Source organism: Chanodichthys erythropterus, chromosome 5 (genome assembly GCF_024489055.1).
Source record: "Chanodichthys erythropterus isolate Z2021 chromosome 5, ASM2448905v1, whole genome shotgun sequence".
Lineage (NCBI taxonomy): Eukaryota > Metazoa > Chordata > Actinopteri > Cypriniformes > Xenocyprididae > Chanodichthys > Chanodichthys erythropterus.
In genome coordinates this window covers 32,292,676-32,316,591 of record NC_090225.1, presented here as the reverse complement: position 1 = coordinate 32,316,591, position 23,916 = coordinate 32,292,676, and the positions used below count along the sequence as shown (strand labels likewise).

The 23,916-nt window shown below is 46.4% G+C and overlaps 1 protein-coding gene across 3 annotated transcripts in view; it reads right to left on the bottom strand.

Annotated features, from left to right (window-relative positions):
- Nucleotides 1-23,916, bottom strand: part of pnpt1 (polyribonucleotide nucleotidyltransferase 1, mitochondrial) — a 45,957-nt gene that overhangs the window by 12,652 nt on the left and 9,389 nt on the right. The window contains exons 3-12 of one of the 3 annotated variants that reach the window (XM_067386914.1): nt 15,226-15,285; nt 14,812-14,890; nt 2,158-2,232; nt 1,865-1,970; nt 1,687-1,736; nt 991-1,054; nt 869-916; nt 664-777; nt 394-580; nt 28-79 (exon numbers count right to left, since the gene is read on the bottom strand). In XM_067386914.1, coding sequence (XP_067243015.1) covers nt 28-79; nt 394-580; nt 664-777; nt 869-916; nt 991-1,054; nt 1,687-1,736; nt 1,865-1,970; nt 2,158-2,232; nt 14,812-14,890; nt 15,226-15,278 — 828 coding nt within the window. In that variant the 5' untranslated portion in view covers nt 15,279-15,285. Of the gene's footprint in view, nt 1-27; nt 80-393; nt 581-663; nt 778-868; nt 917-990; nt 1,055-1,686; nt 1,737-1,864; nt 1,971-2,157; nt 2,233-14,811; nt 14,891-15,225; nt 15,286-23,916 lie in introns of those variants that run through there. The other 2 variants (XM_067386915.1, XM_067386913.1) reach the window with 2 other exon arrangements.

Here is a 23,916-nt window from a genome sequence, read left to right as displayed (position 1 = left end):
ACGTGCTGGAGTGGTGCTGACTCTCACCTTGTCATGTGTGAAGTCTGTAAACACAGCGTAGATCCTATCAGACGTCAACCTGAGGAGAAAACAGCCAATCACACCGCCATTCAGTGTCCATAAACTCAAAAAATAACTCTAGAGAGGAGCATTTCGAGAAATGTATCAATATATTGCTTATTGAAGAACAGATCAAGTAAAAATATAATAAATATTTAAAATATGTTTGAATAAATCTGTCATGAAACAAGCGTTTATGAAACAAATCTGAATTGTGAAATGTGTGTCAATGCCCAGCACTAACAAACACAGCAGTTTTATGGGTCAATGTCACGAAGAAAAGTCCAGCTCATATTATTTCACCCCCAAAATACATAAATCATTGAGACTCACTGTCGTGTGAAATCCACCATCTCCGCTGAGGCAGTGAAGAGTTTGGCAGGAGTGCGTTTGGTCACTTTCATCTCTCGGCTCATCTGCTGAATGGCCTGAATGATCTGCTGCGTATGTTTGACGCCCATCTTCACCGCGTGACTGAAGTCCTGCTGTAGGATGTTCTCTGCCGCAGCCTCTATCATCACTACACACACATCACACAACCACCATCAGAACAAGAGCAAGGAGCATTGTGGGGAATTAGAGCTCTGCTGAAATCTCACTGACCCACTTGGCTGGACGGGGCTCCGGCGATCACGAGGTTCAGCGTGCTGCCGTTCATCTCTGAGCGTGTGGGATTGATGATGAATTCTCCGTCCACCAGGCCGACGCGCACCGCACCTGAAACGAGCCACAGCGGGAGCTTCACTTCACAAACACACACACACACAAACAGCATTCACAAACACAAGAGTACAAGCGGTGGACTCACCGATGGGGCCGTTCCAGGGAATATCAGACAGAGCCAGAGCCGCAGATGCTGAGAGACAATCAACAAGCATCAGACATGAAAACACACATTACAGACATGTAATAGTGCAGAGATTCTCATACCTCCATTGATGGCCAGAACATCAGGGTCATTGACTCCATCAGCGGCTAGTATGTTACACAGCACCTTCAGCACAAACACACGCAGAGCGATCTCATCACAAACACTAAATACAGGTGTGAATGGGTTCAGAAACACTTATACTATGCACTACTCTGGTGTCTAGTGGATGAATTTTAGATGGTTATTTTGTGATAATCTGACAGTTCCGCCCCCTTCATCTATGTAATTAAACTGCAATGAACGAGTGTCCAACATTCAAGTGCATCATCCAGGTATTTGAAGTGACCTTTCTCTTGTTGGAATTTTCAGTGTGAAAATACTACTTGCACTGTACTATAAAATGACAGAATAGTGCATAAGTATGTGAATTAGGACACACCTAAAGCATTTTAAACGGCTTTAAAGTCACCATGAAATCAAAATGCACAACTTTTCTTGGAATATTGCAGTTTATTCTAAATGATTTATCAGTGCACATGATTATTGTATTAAATTCATGTTCCTCATAATCTTGAATCAGAATATCTTCCTCTTGCAGCGTCTCTTCTCTTCTCTGATGATGAGGGCGGGGCAACCTGTCACTCACATGAGATCCACCAATAGGAAACCCAACCATCCAATCAATTCCCCACAGACTAAATCAAGCCCCGCCCTACATTTGTGAGATGAGATGAGAGATGAGATGAGTGTCACACCTGTGTGTCATAGAAGTATCCGGTGGGAAACAGCGGCCTGATAGAGCGATCTACACAAACACACAGCAGACACAGTGTCAACAGCACACAGGGAATGCATTACTGACTTATGCGTTTATGTGTATATGTGTGTGTGTGTGTGTGTGTGTGTGTGTGTGTGTGTGTGTGTGTGTCTGACCGATCAGCCGGCTGGTCAGGATCTCAGAGTCTGTGCTGCCCATCTCTCGCCTCAGGTAGTTTGTGGGGATTCGTCCTGCAGCTGCCGCTTTCTGCCTGTAATCCACCTGATGATCTCACAGAAAACACAATCAGTGTGACATGGTTCACAGAGACAACAAACACACTGTAAAGTTTCAGTAGAGTTCCACATCTGTGATAAAACTGTGTGATGAGCTTGATGCAGAATCACGTGTGTGTATATATATTTGTGTGTGTGTGTTGTAAACATGCTAGAGCTGAAGTGTGTCTCACCACAAGAGGCATGAAGAGAGCAGAGGCTGGTTTGCTCTTGCTGACTGCTGTCACCATCACTGACGTCTCACCCAACTGCAATCATAGAGACAGTGATCAGCACTAAACACTGGATCCAGCAGACTCACCTCAGACTCTCTCACCATGACCACTGCAGACTCACTCATTCACCGTGACCACTGCAGATTTACTTACTCACCCTGACCACAGCAGACTCACTTACTCACCCTGACCACTGCAGACTCACAGCAGACTCACTTACTCACCCTGACCACTGCAGACTCACAGCAGACTCATTCACTCACGCTGACCACAGCAGACTCACTCACTCACCCTGACCACAGCAGACTCACAGCAGACTCATTCACTCACGCTGACCACAGCAGACTCACAGCAGACTCATTCACTCACGCTGACCACTGCAGACTCACTCACTCACCCTGACCACTGCAGACTCGCTCACTCACCCTGACCACCGCAGACTCACAGCAGACTCACTCACTCACCCTGACCACAGCAGACTCACAGCAGACTCACAGCAGACTCACTCACTCAACCTGACCACCGCAGACTCACAGCAGACTCACTCACTCAACCTGACCACCGCAGACTCACAGCAGACTCGCTCACTCACCCTGACCACTGCAGACTCACTCACTCACGCTGACCACAGCAGACTCACTCAGACTCACAGCAGACTCATTTACTCACCCTGACCACTGCAGACTCACTCACTCACCCTGACCACTGCAGACTCGCTCACTCACCCTGACCACTGCAGACTCGCTCACTCACCCTGACCACTGCAGACTCGCTCACTCACCCTGACCACTGCAGACTCATTCACTCACGCTGACCACAGCAGACTCACTCACTCACCCTGACCACTGCAGACTCACAGCAGACTCATTCACTCACCCTGACCACTGCAGACTCACTCAGACTCACAGCAGACTCATTCACTCACCCTGACCACTGCAGACTTATTCACTCACGCTGACCACAGCAGACTCATTCACTCACCCTGACCACTGCAGACTCACTCACTCACGCTGACCACAGCAGACTCATTCACTAACCCTGACCACTGCAGACTCACTCACTCACGCTGACCACAGCAGACTCATTTACTCACCCTGACCACTGCAGACTCACAGCAGACTCATTCACTCACCCTGACCACTGCAGACTCACTCACTCACCCTGACCACTGCAGACTCACTCACTCACCCTGACCACTGCAGACTCGCTCACTCACCCTGACCACTGCAGACTCGCTCACTCACCCTGACCACTGCAGACTCGCTCACTCACCCTGACCACTGCAGACTCACTGCAGACTCACTCACTCACCCTGACCACTGCAGACTCACTCACTCACCCTGACCACAGCAGACTCACTCACTCACGCTGACCACAGCAGACTCATTCACTAACCCTGACCACTGCAGACTCACTCACTCACGCTGACCACAGCAGACTCATTTACTCACCCTGACCACTGCAGACTCACAGCAGACTCATTCACTCACCCTGACCACTGCAGACTCACTCACTCACCCTGACCACTGCAGACTCACTCACTCACCCTGACCACTGCAGACTCGCTCACTCACCCTGACCACTGCAGACTCGCTCACTCACCCTGACCACTGCAGACTCGCTCACTCACCCTGACCACTGCAGACTCACTGCAGACTCACTCACTCACCCTGACCACTGCAGACTCACTCACTCACCCTGACCACAGCAGACTCACTTACTCACTCACCCTGACCACTGCAGACTCATTCACTCACCCTGACCACTGCAGACTCACTCACTCACCCTGACCACAGCAGACTCACTTACTCACTCACCCTGACCACTGCAGACTCACTCACTCACCCTGACCACTGCAGACTCACTGCAGACTCATTCACTCACCCTGACCACTGCAGACTCACTGCAGACTCACTCACTCACCCTGACCACTGCAGACTCACTCACCCTGACCACTGCAGACTCACTCACCCTGACCACTGCAGACTCACTCACCCTGACCACTGCAGACTCACTCACTCACCCTGACCACTGCAGACTCACTCACTCACCCTGACCACTGCAGACTCACTCACTCACCCTGACCACTGCAGACTCACTCACTCACCCTGACCACTGCAGACTCACTCACTCACCCTGACCACTGCAGACTCACTCACTCACCCTGACCACTGCAGACTCACTCACTCACCCTGACCACTGCAGACTCACTCACTCACCCTGACCACTGCAGACTCACTCACTCACCCTGACCACTGCAGACTCACTCACTCACCCTGACCACTGCAGACTCACTCACTCACCCTGACCACAGCAGACTCACTCACTCACCCTGACCACTGCAGACTCACTCACTCACCCTGACCACAGCAGACTCACTCACTCACCCTGACCACAGCAGACTCACTCACTCACCCTGACCACAGCAGACTCACTCACTCACTCACTCACTCACCCTGACCAATGCACTCACTCACTCACCCTGACCACAGCAGACTCACTGCAGACTCACTCACTCACCCTGACCACTGCAGACTCACTCACTCACCCTGACCACAGCAGACTCACTCACTCACCCTGACCACAGCAGACTCACTCACTCACCCTGACCACAGCAGACTCACTCACTCACTCACCCTGACCACTGCAGACTCACTCACTCACCCTGACCACTGCAGACTCACTCACTCACCCTGACCACTGCAGACTCACTCACTCACCCTGACCACTGCAGACTCACTCACTCACCCTGACCACAGCAGACTCACTCACCCTGACCACTGCAGACTCACTCACTCACCCTGACCACAGCAGACTCACTCACTCACCCTGACCACTGCAGACTCACTCACTCACCCTGACCACTGCAGACTCACTGCAGACTCACTCACCCTGACCACAGCAGACTCACTCACTCACCCTGACCACTGCAGACTCACTCACTCACCCTGACCACTGCAGACTCACTGCAGACTCACTCACTCACCCTGACCACAGCAGACTCACTCACTCACCCTGACCAATGCACTCACTCACTCACCCTGACCACTGCAGACTCACTGCAGACTCACTCACTCACCCTGACCACTGCAGACTCACTGCAGACTCACTCACTCACCCTGACCACTGCAGACTCACTCACTCACCCTGACCACAGCAGACTCACTCACTCACCCTGACCAATGCAGACTCACTCACTCACCCTGACCACTGCAGACTCATTCACTCACCCTGACCACTGCAGACTCACTCACTCACCCTGACCACTGCAGACTCACTCACTCACCCTGACCACTGCAGACTCACTGCAGACTCACTCACTCACCCTGGCCACTGCAGACTCACTCATTCACCCTGACCACAGCAGACTCATTCACTCACCCTGACCACTGCAGACTCACTGCAGACTCACTCACTCACCCTGACCACTGCAGACTCACTGCAGACTCACTCACTCACCCTGACCACAGCAGACTCACTGCAGACTCACTCATTCACCCTGACCACAGCAGACTCACTCACTCACCCTGACCACTGCAGACTCACTCACTCACCCTGACCACTGCAGACTCACTCACTCACCCTGACCACTGCAGACTCACTCACCCTGACCACAGCAGACTCACTCATTCACCCTGACCACAGCAGACTCATTCACTCACCCTGACCACTGCAGACTCACTCACTCACCCTGACCACTGCAGACTCACTGCAGACTCACTCACTCACTCTGACCACAGCAGACTCACTGCAGACTCACTCATTCACCCTGACCACAGCAGACTCACTCACTCACCCTGACCACTGCAGACTCACTCACTCACCCTGACCACTGCAGACTCACTCACTCAACCTGACCACTGCAGACTCACTCACTCACCCTGACCACAGCAGACTCATTCACTCACCCTGACCACAGCAGACTCATTCACTCACCCTGACCACTGCAGCCTCACTCACTCACCCTGACCACAGCAGACTTACTCACTCACCCTGACCACTGCAGACTCACTGCAGACTCACTCACTCACCCTGACCACAGCAGACTCACTGCAGACTCATTCACTCACCCTGACCACTGCAGACTCACTGCAGACTCACTCACTCACCCTGACCACAGCAGACTCACTCACTCACCCTGACCACTGCAGACTCACTCACTCACCCTGACCACTGCAGACTCACTGCAGACTCACTCACTCACCCTGACCACTGCAGACTCACTGCAGACTCACTCACTCACTCTGACCACAGCAGACTCACTGCAGACTCACTCATTCACCCTGACCACAGCAGACTCACTCACTCACCCTGACCACTGCAGACTCACTCACTCACCCTGACCACTGCAGACTCACTCACTCAACCTGACCACTGCAGACTCACTCACTCACCCTGACCACAGCAGACTCATTCACTCACCCTGACCACAGCAGACTCATTCACTCACCCTGACCACTGCAGACTCACTCACTCACCCTGACCACTGCAGACTCACTCACTCACCCTGACCACTGCAGCCTCACTCACTCACCCTGACCACAGCAGACTTACTCACTCACCCTGACCACTGCAGACTCACTGCAGACTCACTCACTCACCCTGACCACAGCAGACTCACTGCAGACTCATTCACTCACCCTGACCACTGCAGACTCACTGCAGACTCACTCACTCACCCTGACCACAGCAGACTCACTCACTCACCCTGACCACTGCAGACTCACTCACTCACACTGACCACAGCAGACTCACTCACTCACCCTGACCACAGCAGACTCATTCACTCATCCTGACCACTGCAGACTCATTCACTCACCCTGACCACAGCAGACTCACTCACTCACCCTGACCACTGCAGACTCACTGCAGACTCACTCATTCACCCTGACCACAGCAGACTCAGTCACTCACTCTGACCACTTACACATTTTCGTCATATATTCATCATACTATATAATGGTTAAAATGATATATATATATTATTTTGTTCAATTTTAATTGCAATGATTGTCGTCATTTGGGTAATTTATTTTTGCTCTTTCACCAATAAGCACAAATCAACAGAATAATTCATGTGCATCATGTTGCCCTTTCAGAAATGTAACTTTCAAATATCTCCTTTTTTGTTGATATATATTCTCAGGTAAAATGTGAAGTTCATAATTACTTCTTCTGTTTATAACAAATAATATTTATTTTTACAAATGGGGTAGTCATTTGTAAAAAGAAATATTATTTGTTATGTGGTGATGATGTCATTGCACTGTTTAGTCACTTCCTCTTAATCCTTCCTGGTTCTGCATGAAAACAATGAGACAGACACATGGTGTGCTCAAACTAGTAATCCTTTGCATCAACTATAAACCATCATAGAGGAAATGCCGTAAGTTCATCTATGTGACATTAGGCATGTTAATTATAATATATTAGTAAGAATTCTGTTAAAAAGATGTAATAAGTTGTTAAAAACAAGCTCACAGTGATGCTAATAGCCATCATAGCTGCTACTACAGTGAGAACAACAGTGATTGTTTATGTTACAGACTAGTGTTGTCACGGTACCAAATTTCCAGTAGCCGGTACTAGGGCTGTGAATCTTTGGGTAGACAGCCATTCAATTCGATTCACAATTCATAGGTGTTCGATTAGATACAAGAGCGATTTTTGCAAATTCAGAACGATTCGATTCGAGACGATTCACATTAAATTTGATGCGGTTCGATTAATTCAATTAGATTCTGCATTTTAATATGCATTCATTGCGTTATTGAAATGCTACTCCATAGACTATCTATTGTGCTCCAAGGAACTTCTGAACTCTTTTGATCAGACAACTACCAGCAATTCTTTCAGATCACAATCCCATAATGGCAGATTTTAAACGTAATTGGTTTGCTGAAAGATCTCCATGGTGGCGGTTTAACATCTCTCTTTTACAGAATAACCAGTTCTTTTACTTTAGTGGACCTATAAAACTTTTAGCCCTAAGACTGAAACAAAGTCAAGCGAAAGCCTACATTGACATAATTAAGCACCCATCTAAAGGACTGGCAAGGAACAGCAAAGAGATTAACTCTGCATTTTTCTAAACTCTGTACTTCCGAACTCAATCCCACAAGTCCAAGCTGTACTACTTTTTTGCAATCTCTTATTTTACCTCGTCTTCTCGTCATGAAGAAGCTGAACTTTTAGGACAACCAGTTACCTTGGAGGTACTAAAAATGGCATTACAAGGTGCTAAGAAAGGCAAAGCGCCAGGATTGGGTTATTTCTTAAATGCTTTGCTTTTGATTTGTCCTGCGGCAGTAGAGGTGGGTGCTTTCATCCACAGATGAATACAGCACTTGTATCGTTGATACCCAAAAAAGGGAAAGATCATTCAGACTGTGCAAATTACAGACCCATTAGTTTGTTAAATACAGATATAAAAATGTATGGTAGAATTATGGCTTTACGATTGCAGCGGTATATATTAATAAATTAGTGCAACCAAGACCAGATGGGGTTCATGTCAGGTCGATTAGCGGCTGATAATATTTGGAGACTACTGCATGTCCAACGCTATCTCACGACCAATTCGTACTTATTCTACGAGGTGGCTATTTCGTATAAATTCATACGACCTCACTCGTGTGAATTCGTACGATTTTTCTAAACCCCAGTGACGGTTAGGTTTAGGGGCGGGGTTTGGGGTAGGTCATTCGTATGAATTCATACGAATTTGTCAACTCGTAAAATACATACGATTTAGCAAAAAACATATGAATTAGTACGAGTGAGGTCGTATGAATTCATACGATTTAGCCACCTCGTAAAATACGTACGAATTGCCGTGAGATCGGGTTGGCATGTCATACATGAATCCCGGGCTTGTCCCACTCCTGCTGCAGTTCTTTCTTTGGATGCGGAGAAGGCGTTTGATACGCTGGAGTGGGATTACCTCTGGTCTGTTTTGGATGCGTATGGCTTTGGCAAAGGCTTTGTGAATATGATAAAGGTTTTATATAAAAACCCCACTGCTTCTGTTATTACTAATGGAGTGCACTCTCTGCCTTTTAACTTACAAAGAGGCACAAGACAGGGGTGTCCTTTATCCCCAATGCTATTTGCGCTGTCACTCGAGCCCCTAGCCCAACTGAAAAAAGACAGGAAAATGTCTGTTCAATTTCACTCTTACAAACAACACAATCGCTGTATGCGGATGATATTTTACTGTTTATTTCGGATCTCCATGTTTCATTCCCCCAGATACTGAAGGTATTTGGAAAGTTCAGTACGTTCTCCGGGTACAAAATCAATTGGGTAAATCCTCTTTGCTTCCACTTAATAGTATGGCTAAGAAAGTTAAACTGCCTTGTATTATTCCTGTACAAACTTCAATCAGTTACTTAGGCATTGTTGTTCATTCATCCCTCCATGTTATACCTGATGCCAACTATCTACAAATTCAAGCCAGGGTCGAACAATAAAACAATGTTTTCATACTTTTGTCTGTTGTAAAAAATGAAAAAATTCAATTAAAAAAAGAAAAAAAATGCTTCTCCTAATGCGTCTTAGTCAGGATGAGAATTACACAGCAACCTTCAGAAGGTCAGAGTAAGGGCAAAAAACAAACAAACAAAAAACCTTTTGCCCATTGTTAATGTTAGTTCATGTTAGTTATCAATGATGTTACATGACTTTATTTTAATAGCCTATAAAAATTGGCATTTGTGGAAATTTACATAAGCCAAAACTTCAAAAGGGCTTTAAAAGTGTTGTTAGGCCTAGTTCATGTTAACTATAGTGCAAGATAGTGTTAATGGCTACACAACCTTATTAAAGTGTTCCAGGTACACTAAACATACTAATGCTTACATGGAGAGACGACCCTAGAATATGCACTTTCCCAACTAATCCTAAACTAACCTTTCTTCACGGAATAGTTATAAAAGTCCTCTTTATACTGATAATTTTCCTTACGATTCTGAAAGAAAATGCGTTGGGTTTCTACTGTTGCTATAGTAACGAACGCAACTTTACCGTGCATCCGATTGATAGAAAAACCACACGGTCTTATGTCAGTGTTGTTAATGTTGTAGTTATTTCAGCAGTTTTCTTCGCACATTCAGTTTAACGACATTAAGTTCATAATTTCATTTATCATTCATTGAACTGTGCATATCCATTTAGACACTTACATTATGCGTTTGTTCCGTCCATGCAATAAATGTGCACCCTGAAACTGCTCAGGTAATGTCAATGACCCATTTCCTTAAAACTTCAGTATTTTATCTTATAGAAAATAACGCAATAAAAGCGTTTTATTTCAACAGTATTGACCACGCAATGACTTTGCAGCTTTATCAATGGCTTGAGCGGTTTGACTATTGCTGTCTTAATAGAGAGCTGTCATCTGCTCATGTGAATAGCAGTGGCTGTCCTGGGGAGAGCTCAAACGTGGGAGAGCTACGGAGGGAGCGTGAGCACAATCCAGTGAGAGGCGGTAAGAGTGCAGAGCGTGTCAATGCTGGAGAGCTGTGAGGGCGCAAATGACAGCGCACAACGTCTCCATCAATTCAGGAAATTAAATAATTTAATGTTTATATATTTTCGCTATAGAATCGCAATTAATCCGTTTTACTTCGATTATTGACCAAAATGAATGATTCACGATTCAAAAAACAGATTAAAAATACATAGATTCAAACATAGATTCATGATTCAAATGCATCGTCAGGATTTTTAATCGATGCATCGAGAAAGCGAGTGAATCGTTACACCGCTAGTCGGTACTAATATCATTAAAATTTTACAGTTCTCGGTACCAATTTTGGTACCACAGGAACTATTTTACCATTTTATTTAACTTGCCTATTTTTAAAACATTAAATATGATGGTAATCATACATATAAATATTTGGAGCGTGTGTTTATGTTTGTGTGTATATATACCTTAATGAAATAAATTTTTAAATATAAAAAAAAATAAAATAAAATGCTCAAACATTGATTTCGTAACAGACATGCATGTTTATTTTAGCTATTCCGTCAGTGAAATGACACACTTACAGCCTGTAAAACTATGAAATAAATATCAGTAAATAATGGTAACCTAAATAATAAGAAAGTTAATGTTATTTTAAAAAAGTTTTTTATTTCCACACAAAGATGCGTCATATAGCCGCTATGCTCTTTGACAGGGATGTGGGACACGAGCAGGAAAGAGAGCATCTTCATGTTATCTTCTGATGTTACAAGCAACTGACACTTGTTGTAAAAGGTCTGAAAAGCTAGTTTTATCTTCAACTGGGGCAAAACATTCAAGCTATGTTTGATTTTGTGCTGCCAGAGAAAGCCAAAAAAAACAAAAAAAAACAAAAAACAAACAAACAAAAAAAAAAAAATCAAGAAAAAAACATTTATAATCCCCTGCATGAGTGAAGATTTGGGAAAATAAACAGAGATTCCATGTTCAGTGGAATAAGTAATGGAATATTGATAAATTATCTGATAATCAGGTGACCAGATCGCGATTCACAAAACAGAATACAAAGCTGACAAAGCTTAAATGTATGGACTCACGTACCTCTCTCATTCACCATGAACCAAAAGGTTTCCATGGCTGCGATGTCACATTTAATTGCTAGCCTATTATTTCTTCTGTAGGCTAACAAAGCTTTGTGCTTCACTCATTTCATATTCACATAAATACTGGCACAGCCCTATCAGTGGGTACTGACTATACTCTCTCGGTACTACAGAAATGCTGGTATCATCACATTTTGGCATCATCATCACTTGGTACCAAAGTACTGGTACTTTTGACAACAACATTACTGATGTTTATAATTGGATGATTAATCAAGACATAGAATATTGTTGTATTGTTTTATTATAGTTTTCACCTCAACATGTTAATGATGAAGAGGATGAATAAATGATTAACCTTGCTATGACGGTCTTCATTGGCTACGATTTAACTTGCCATTTAGTCAGAGTTTCAATACACTGCACAAGAACAGTGAAAAGGCACCGTTTGATGTTTAAAGTGGTTAAGATGGCAACAAGCAGGAAGTCATCTGTGTGCAGTGCTAGAAGCAGCAAGTCATCCGCATCATCTGCAAGTGCGGCCCATGCCCGGGCCAGAGCTGAAGCTACCGAAGTGAGAGCGTCATATGCCAGCCAAGAGGCTAAACTGAAAATGGAAAAGGCTGCAAGAGAAGCTCAAAATTAGCTGGAAACAGTAAGAATAGACACGGAGTTGGAAGTGTTAACACTACATAGAGAAGCTGATGCGGCCACAGTGGACGCACAAGTGCTGGAAGATGCTGATCTATCAATGCATGTTGCAGTTGAAAGAGGAAGATCTGAATCAGAGAACGTTAAAATTTAACTTACCAGTGAATGTCAATTCTCAAATCAACCTTCAAAGTCATTCTCCTTCTCAACTCTTATCAGCCTTACCTGTCACTCCTCCATTCCACGCTGACTCACATAACAGCTTCATAACATGGAGTCCGCTTGTGAAAGACATTTCATGTACACAGTCTATCAACAAGCCAAAGTCTGAGAAAGCTGATAATATGCACTTACCTGCAACAACCTGTTTGTCTGCAGGTGCAATGAAGTCTGAAGTCAGAAGGCCCATCATGAACGTGCATGCTAAGCCATACGTTCCTCGATACATTCCTCCAGCTAGTACGCCACCTCAGGCAGAGCCTTTGGCATAGTATTAAGCACAACGAGACCTTGTTAATTCAGGACTGATAAGCCTGAGAAGTGCAGCTCGTGAAGTGCACCTCACAGCAATGCAAAAATTGGACTTCATGACTATATGGTTGGGAAAGGAATCTGGCAAACAGGTGAAATGCATCTGCTCAGTGCATGTCAGCAACCCCAATCTCGCTTTACAAAAAGCATGGGAGAGCTGCACCAAAAATCATTGAAAAGTCACTATTTCAGCGGTTGGACAGTTTTCCTTGGATTTCAGCAAAAGACCACACCAAATTATGTGAACTCTGGGAATTGCTTATGGAAATCCAAGGTGCTAAAGAAGATGGTTATCTCACAGGTCTGTCAAGGCTCCTTCACCATCACAAGAGGACGGTGGGCAGGGAGAAGATCATTCTAACATGGCTGTTGTCAGTACATCCTGCACAGAAGTATGCAGTCCAGGTCAGTGGAGCCGCTCATGCTCAAAAATCTGCCTTGTGAAGATTTACCCCAAGGGTTCCAAGGACCATCTAAGTCTATGTAATTCTGGATATCCAGAGCAATCGCTCATTAGCCAGACCAGAGTTCTTTGACCTGTTCAATGTGGAGAGCAAACCATTCTCATATAATCTCAGAACTTGCTCTGACATCGTAGAAACATGCGGCAGGAAAGCAGAAGGTTTCCAGATTGAGTCATTGGATGGAAAAGTTCTCATCTCTCTTCCATCACTCCTTGAGTGTCATGAAATCCTTAATAATCAGTCTGAAATTCACCAAGTGCAGTTCTACACCAGCCTCATCTCTGACACATTGCCAAGCACATTCCAGAACACCAGATGCAGAAATACTTCTGCTACTCAGAAGAGATGTCATAAGGGCACACAATGTCAGGCAGCAGGTCAATAGACCAAACAATGCCCCCTTTGCCCCCCAACTGCTTAACAAAGCTGTAACATGTCTGGCAAAGCAACTGAGAAGACACTAGGACAGACAGTGTTTAACAGAACTGAGGCATGACAAACAAACCTGCTCCATCCGTGGAAAACACAGTTTTCCTAAAAATTAATGGACACAAATGTCTACAGAAATGATTTTAACAGATGGGGAGCTCCTCTTTGATTCCAGTGATCGATACTACAGTGTCGCTCTCAGTGACATGCTCCTCACAGGCCCGACCTCAATAACACCCTTGTAAGCGTCCTTCTACACTTTCGTAAAGAGAAGGTTGCAATCCTAGCAGACATTCAGCACATGTTCCACTGTTTCTTTGTGCGTGAAGACCATCGCAACTTCCTACGTTTTCTATTGCACAAGGACAATGATGTCAACAAGGAAATTGTTCAGTATTAAATGAAGGTCCACGTCTTTGGAAATGGCCATCTCCTGCTATGGCCATTTACGGGCTGCGAAGAGCCATCAGAGAAGGCGCACGGGAGCATTGTGCTGATACCGTCAAGTTTGTGGAAAGACATTTCTATGTTGATGATGGTTTGTTAGTTATTTGTACCGTCTGAAGCTGAGGCAATTGATTTGCTCCAACGAACACAGGCCTCACTAGCTGAGTAAAACCTCTGCTTACACAAGTTTGCTTCAAACCCTCAGACAGTCATGGAAGCTTTCCCACCCAAAGATTGTGCTCCAGTGATCAAGGACCTAGATCTGATTGGAGAAACTTCACAGACACAATGGAGTTTAGGTCTGCTGTGGGAGATCACGACTAACACATTGACCAACTCAAATGGCACCTGTTACAATCCAGGGAAGAGCCCTTCTCAGAAAACTTACCTCTGAACTGTCAGACTGGGACACACCCCTCCCGGAGAAAAAACTAAGCAGATAGGAAGCATGAAGAGATTCTCTCCAAGACCTAAAACAGCTTCATGTTCGACATACATACACAAAAACCTCACTCACTGAAGCAGTGCACACAGAATTGTGTGTATTCTCAGATGCATCGACCAAGGCCATAGGTGCTGTGGCGTATCTGAAAGCACTTTAGAAAGATGGGCAAGTTGAAGTAGGATACGTTATGGGCGAGGAAATGCTAGCACTCCTGTCCGAACCAACAATTACAAAGGCTTGAACTGTGCACTGCTGTCTTATCCTGTATGAGATCTGCCATCTCTACTGCTGAGCTTGATCTAGAGTTGAACGACAAAGTTCTTTACAGACAGCAAAGTGGTGCTTGACTACATTTATAACAACTCAAAACAATTCTATATGTATGGACTCTATTGTGAACAACGTATCCATCAGTTCTCAAATCTAAGCAGTAGCACTATGTACGTACAGAAGAAAACCCTGCAGATCATGTGTCAAGATCCTTACCTGCATCCTGCCTGGCGCAGACTTCTTGGTTCACCGGTCCCTCCTTCCTGCATCAGCCACCTGCAGAGAAAACACAAACGAATGAGACATTTGAGCTAATTGAACCTGAAAAGTACTCAGAAATCCGGCCACAAGTACAAACATGTGCTACTAACCTGGAACAACCAAAGCTTACCTCTGATCGATTCCAACGGTTCTCCACCTTCACCTCCCTAGTAAGACGAGTAGCATTTGTAGTTCACATGGCAAAATCCTGCAAACACACAAACCAAAACAGCAAATGCAAATGTGACTTACCTCGTACTCCGGATGAAATGGACCAAGCAAGGAACGTTATCCTTGAAGCAACACAAAAAAGCTGCATTTGCAAAAGAACTGTCAGCCCTCCAAGCAGTATCCAAAAGTAACCGCTTGAGGATTTTGTTTGTATGATTTCATTTGTGTTGGAGGACTAAAGTACACTCAGGTTGCAACTGCAGAAAAGAACCCAATAATTCTGCCCAAAGATAGCCACATCTCCCTACTGCTCACTCGACATCACGAGCAAGTGAAACATCAAGACCGTCACTTGACAGAAGGAGCAATCAGGGCAGCAGGATTGTGGATCTTGGGAGGCAAGGCGCTATTCAATTCAGTACTTCACAAATGAAAGCACAGGTTGACCTGTCGCAAGCTGCGTGGAAAGCTGGAAGAACAATTCATGGTGGACCTGCCATCTGAATGCCTCAAAGCCTGCCTTCCCATGTGGGGCTCAATGTTCTGGACCCGCTGGAGCTGGGAATACTTACCTTGCTTGCAACACAGACAGAAGTGAACAGTACCTCACAGAAACCTTCAAGCTGGAGATCTAGTTCTGCTCAGGGACAAATATATAGCCCGCAACTGCTGGACCATGGCCAGAATCACTACCATATTCCCTGGAAAGGATGGACATGTAAGAAAGGTTGAGGTCACTACAAGTGACCAATGCAAAATAAAAAACTTTCTAAGGCTAATTGCAGAAGTTGTTCTACTTCTACCCAAAGACTGATCTAGAGGTTAAGGTTCAACACTCTCACAAATTCATAGTGACCTCCCATAGGTCAGGCAGGGAGTGTGTTGCCCTTTAAGAAATTTAACTTTTTAAATATATGCTTTATTTTTGTTGATATATATTCTCAGGTAAAATGTGAAGTTCTTAATTACTTTTCTGTTTATCTACCTCATTTGTAAAAATGAATATTATTTGTTATGTGATGATGTCACTGCCTATTTAGTCACTTCCTGTTAATACTTCCTGTTTCTGCATGAAAACAATGAGACAGACACGTGGTGTGCTCGCACTAGTAATCCTTTGTATCAACTATAAACCATCATAGAGGCAATGCCGTAAGTTAATCTATGTGACATTAGGCATGTTAAAGATTATATATTAGTAAGAATTTTGTTAAAAAGATATTTAATAAGTTGTTAAAAACAAGGTAACAGTGATGCTAATAGCCATTATAGCTGCTACTACGGTGAGAACAGCAGTAATTGTTTATGATACAGACATTTATAACTGGATGATTAATCAAGACATAGACAGTGAATATTGTTGTATTGTTTTATTACAGCTTTCACTGCAACATGTTAATTATGAAGAGTGACAGTAAATGATCAACCTTCCTATGACTGTCTTCATTGGCTACGGTTTAACTTGGTGTTCAGTCAGAGTTTCAACACTGCACAAGAACACATCATGCATGGGTTATTTTACCTCATATAGTGTACAGATTTATTAAAGCCTATCAATTATAGCCTAAGCTAAATAAACACCACAGACTTAAGATATACACTCACCCTGTCTACATTATGAAAAGTGGTAAAACAAAAACCTACTCTCAAATATTATAACAGAGACATTCCTAATAGTAATTCCAATAATACCAATTAATAATGCATTAATGTTTCTCTATTAAAACTAAAAGATTGTACATATTGCCTTACAGAGGTTGCATAAGTACAATCAGCAACCAACTGCACATAACAGAGACTAAATGACACTTTAATTTTAGCAGAATACCTCAGAATACAGCTCTGCCGTATGTCTGTTTTCAGATCATGGCACCTCCGCAGAGAACGTGTGTGAACGGTTGACAGATTGTGTAAAGCAAAAAGCTGATCACATATCCATTTAATAGAAAAGCTCTGATTGGAGGATTTGAGCTCTTGATAACTGGCAACCGCAAACATGAACGCTTGCCTAATAGAGTCTGGTACAGAAGTCTGAAATGTTTTTGGCTCCTCTTTTTTTCAACAAAAGTAAAGTTTTGTTTTTTTAACTACATTTAATCTCGTCTTTTTTCATCAACAATGTTGATATAGTCACAGTTGTCGTTTAATGACCTTATTATCGTCTCTTCATCAACTTGTCTTATGGGAAAAATTTTGTTGACAAACATTTTACATCATAGATTTCGTTAATGAAATTAACACTACACCGCAGACTCACTCACTCACTCACCCTGACCACAGCAGACTCATTCATTCACCCGGACCACTGCAGACTCACAGCAAACTCATTCACGCACCCTGACCACAGCAGAATCATTCATTCACCCTGACCACAGCAGACTCATTCACTCACCCTGACCACAGTAGACTCACAGCAGACTCATTTACTCACCCTGACCACAGTAGACTCACAGCAGACTCATTTACTCACCCTGACCACAGCAGACTCATCCTGACCACTGCACTCACAGCAGACTCATTCACTAACCCTGACCACAGCAGACTCATTCACTAACCCTGATCACAGCAGACTCATTCACTCACCCTGACCACTCGACTCATTCACTCACCCTGACCACTGCAGACTCATTCACTCACCCTGACCACAGCAGACTCATTCACTCACCCTGACCACTCCAGACTCATTCACTCACCCTGACCACTGCAGACTCACAGCAGACTCATTTACTCACCCTGACCACTGCAGACTCACAGCAGACTCATTTACTCACCCTGACCACTGCAGACTCACAGCAGACTCATTTACTCACCCTGACCACAGCAGACTCATTCACTCACCCTGACCACAGCAGACTCATTCACTCACCCTGACCACTGCAGACTCACAGCAGACTCATTTACTCACCCTGACCACAGCAGACTCATTCACTCACCCTGACCACAGCAGACTCACTCACCCTGACCACAGCAGACTCACTCACTCACCCTGACCACTGCAGACTCACAGCAGACTCATTCACTCACCCTGACCACTGCAGACTCACAGCAGACTCATTTACTCACCCTGACCACTGCAGACTCATTCACTAACCCTGACCACAGCAGACTCATTCACTCACCCTGACCACTGCAGACTCACAGCAGACTCATTCACTCACCCTGACCACTGCAGACTCATTCACTCACCCTGACCACTGCAGACTCACAGCAGACTCATTTACTCACCCTGACCACTGCAGACTCATTCACTCACCCTGACCACAGCAGACTCATTCACTCACCCTGACCACAGCAGACTCATTCACTCACCCTGACCACAGCAGACTCATTCACTCACCCTGACCACAGCAGACTTATTCACTCACCCTGACCACTGCACTCACAGCAGACTCATTCACTAACCCTGACCACAGCAGACTCATTCACTCACCCTGACCACTGCAGACTCACAGCAGAGTCATTCACTCACCCTGACCACTGCACTCACAGCAGACTCATTCACTAACCCTGATCACAGCAGACTTAGTCATTCACCCTGACCACAGCAGACTCATTCACTAACCCTGACCACAGCAGACTCATTCACTCACCCTGACCACAGCAGACTCAGTCATTCACCCTGACCACAGCAGACTCACTCACTCACCCTGACCACTGCAGACTCATTCACTAACCCTGACCAATGCAGACTCATTCACTAACCCTGATCACAGCAGACTCAGTCATTCACCCTGACCACTGCAGACTCATTCACTAACCCTGACCACAGCAGACTCACTCACTAACCCTGACCACAGCAGACTCACTCACCCTGACCACAGCACACTCATTCACTCACCCTGACCACTGCACTCACAGCAGACTCATTTACTCACCCTGACCACAGCAGACTCATTCACTCACCCTGACCACAGCAGACTCACAGCAGACTCATTTACTCACCCTGACCACAGCAGACTCATTCACTCACCCTGGCCACTGCAGACTCACTCATTCACCCTGACCATTGCAAACCACTGCAGACTCACTCACTCACCCTGACCACTGCAGACTCACTCATTCACCCTGAACACTGCAGACTCATTGACTCACAGCAGACTCACAGCAGACTCACAGCAGACTCACAGCAGACTCACAGCAGACTCACAGCAGACTCACAGCAGACTCACAACAGACTCACAGCAGACTCACAGCAGACTCATTCACCCTGACCACAGCAGACTCACTGCAGACTCATTCACTCACCCTGACCACTGCAGACTCATTCATTCACCCTGACCACTGCAGACTCATTCACTCACCCTGACCACTGCAGACTCATTCACTCACCCTGACCACTGCAGACTCATTCATTCACCCTGACCACTGCAGACTCAGTCATTCACCCTGACCACAGCAGACTCACAGCAGACTCATTCACTAACCCTGACCACTGCAGACTAATTCACTCACCCTGACCACTGCAGACTCATTCACTCACCCTGACCACTGCAGACTCATTCACTCACCCTGACCACTGCAGACTCATTTACTCACCCTGACCACTGCAGACTCACAGCAGACTCATTCACTCACCCTGACCACTGCAGACTCATTCACTCACCCTGACCACTGCAGACTCATTTACTCACCCTGACCACTGCAGACTCACTCACTCACCCTGACCACTGCAGACTCATTCACTCACCCTGACCACAGCAGACTCACAGCAGACTCATTCACTCACCCTGACCACTGCAGACTCATTCACTCACCCTGACCACTGCAGACTCATTTACTCACCCTGACCACTGCAGACTCACTCACTCACCCTGACCACTGCACTCACAGCAGACTCATTCACTCACCCTGACCACTGCAGACTCCCAGCAGACTCATTCACTCACCCTGACCACTGCAGACTCACAGCAGACTCATTCACTCACCCTGACCACTGCAGACTCATTTACTCACCCTGACCACTGCAGACTCATTCACTAACCCTGACCACTGCAGACTCACAGCAGACTCATTGACCACTGCAGACTCATTCATTCACCCTGGCCACTGCAGACTCACTCATTCACCCTGACCATTGCAAACCACTGCAGACTCATTCACTCACCCTGACCACTGCAGACTCACTCACTCACCCTGACCACTGCAGACTCACTCACTCACCCTGACCACTGCAGACTCACTCACTAACCCTGACCACTGCAGATTCACTGCAGACTCATTCACTCACCCTGACCACTGCAGACTCATTTACTCACACTGACCACTGCAGACTCATTTACTCACCCTGACCACTGCAGACTCACTCACTAACCCTGACCACTGCAGATTCACTGCAGACTCACTCACTCACCCTGACCACTGCACTCAGTCATTCACCCTGACCACTGCAGACTCACAGCAGACTTTCATTCACCCTGACCACTGCAGACTCACAGCAGACTCATTCACTCACCCTGACCACTGCAGACTCACAGCAGACTCATTCACTCACACTGACCACAGCAGACTCACAGCAGACTCATTCATTCACCCTGACCACAGCAGACTCATTCATTCACCCTGACCACTGCAGAATCACAGCAGACTCATTAATTCACCCTGACCACTGCAGACTAACAGCAGACTCATTCACTCACCCTGACCACAGCAGACACATTCATTCACCCTGACCACAGCAGACTCACAGCAGACTCATTCACTCACACTGACCACAGCAGACTCATTTACTCACCCTGACCACTGCAGATTCACTGCAGACTCATTCACTCACCCTGACCACTGCAGACTCACAGCAGACTCATTCACTCACACTGACCACTGCAGACTCACAGCGGACTCATTCACTCACACTGACCACAGCAGACTCATTCACTCACACTGACCACAGCAGACTCACAGCAGACTCATTCACTAACCCTGACCACTGCAGACTCATTCACTCACCCTGACCACTGCAGACTCATTTACTCACCCTGACCACTGCAGACTCATTCACTCACACTGACCACAGCAGACTCACAGCAGACTCATTCACTCACACTGACCACAGCAGACTCACAGCAGACTCATTCACTAACCCTGACCACTGCAGACTCATTCACTCACCCTGACCACTGCAGACTCACAGCGGACTCATTCACTCACACTGACCACAGCAGACTCATTCACTCACACTGACCACAGCAGACTCACAGCAGACTCATTCACTAACCCTGACCACTGCAGACTCATTCACTCACCCTGACCACTGCAGACTCATTCACTCACCCTGACCACTGCAGACTCATTTACTCACCCTGACCACTGCAGACTCATTCACTCACACTGACCACAGCAGACTCACAGCAGACTCATTCACTCACACTGACCACAGCAGACTCACAGCAGACTCATTCACTAACCCTGACCACTGCAGACTCATTCACTCACCCTGACCACTGCAGACTCATTTACTCACCCTGACCACTGCAGACTCATTCATTCACCCTGACCACTGCAGACTCAATCATTCACCCTGACCACAGCAGACTCACAGCAGACTCATTCACTAACCCTGACCACTGCAGACTCATTTACTCACCCTGACCACTGCAGACTCACTCACTCACACTGACCACAGCAGACTCACAGCGGACTCATTCACTCACACTGACCACAGCAGACTCATTCACTCACACTGACCACAGCAGACTCACAGCGGACTCATTCACTCACACTGACCACAGCAGACTCACAGCGGACTCATTCACTCACACTGACCACAGCAGACTCACAGCAGACTCATTCACTCACCCTGACCACTGCAGACTCACTCACTCACTCACACTGACCACAGCAGACTCACAGCGGACTCACTCACTCACCCTGACCACTGCAGACTCAGTCATTCACCCTGACCACAGCAGACTCACAGCAGACTCATTCACTCACCCTGACCACTGCAGATTCAGTCATTCACCCTGACCACTGCAGACTCACAGCAGACTCATTCACTCACACTGACCACTGCAGACTCATTTACTCACCCTGACCACTGCAGACTCAGTCATTCACCCTGACCACTGCAGACTCACAGCAGACTCATTCACTCACCCTGACCACTGCAGACTAATTCACTCACCCTGACCACTGCAGACTCATTCACTCACCCTGACCACTGCAGACTCATTCACTCACCCTGACCACTGCAGACTCATTTACTCACCCTGACCACTGCAGACTCACAGCAGACTCATTCACTCACCCTGACCACTGCAGACTCATTCACTCACCCTGACCACTGCAGACTCATTTACTCACCCTGACCACTGCAGACTCACTCACTCACCCTGACCACTGCAGACTCATTCACTCACCCTGACCACAGCAGACTCACAGCAGACTCATTCACTCACCCTGACCACTGCAGACTCATTCACTCACCCTGACCACTGCAGACTCATTTACTCACCCTGACCACTGCAGACTCACTCACTCACCCTGACCACTGCACTCACAGCAGACTCATTCACTCACCCTGACCACTGCAGACTACCAGCAGACTCATTCACTCACCCTGACCACTGCAGACTCACAGCAGACTCATTCACTCACCCTGACCACTGCAGACTCATTTACTCACCCTGACCACTGCAGACTCATTCACTAACCCTGACCACTGCAGACTCACAGCAGACTCATTGACCACTGCAGACTCATTCATTCACCCTGGCCACTGCAGACTCACTCATTCACCCTGACCATTGCAAACCACTGCAGACTCATTCACTCACCCTGACCACTGCAGACTCACTCACTCACCCTGACCACTGCAGACTCACTCACTCACCCTGACCACTGCAGACTCACTCACTAACCCTGACCACTGCAGATTCACTGCAGACTCATTCACTCACCCTGACCACTGCAGACTCATTTACTCACACTGACCACTGCAGACTCATTTACTCACCCTGACCACTGCAGACTCACTCACTAACCCTGACCACTGCAGATTCACTGCAGACTCACTCACTCACCCTGACCACTGCAGACTCACAGCAGACTCATTCACTCACCCTGACCACTGCAGACTCACAGCAGACTCATTCACTCACACTGACCACAGCAGACTCACAGCAGACTCATTCATTCACCCTGACCACTGCAGACTCACAGCAGACTCATTCACTCACCCTGACCACTGCAGACTCACAGCAGACTCATTCACTCACCCTGACCACTGCAGACTCACAGCAGACTCATTCATTCACCCTGACCACTGCAGACTCACAGCAGACTCATTCATTCACCCTGACCACTGCAGACTCACAGCAGACTCATTCACTCACCCTGACCACTGCAGACTCACAGCAGACTCATTCACTCACACTGACCACAGCAGACTCACAGCAGACTCATTCATTCACCCTGACCACTGCAGAATCACAGCAGACTCATTAATTCACCCTGACCACTGCAGACTAACAGCAGACT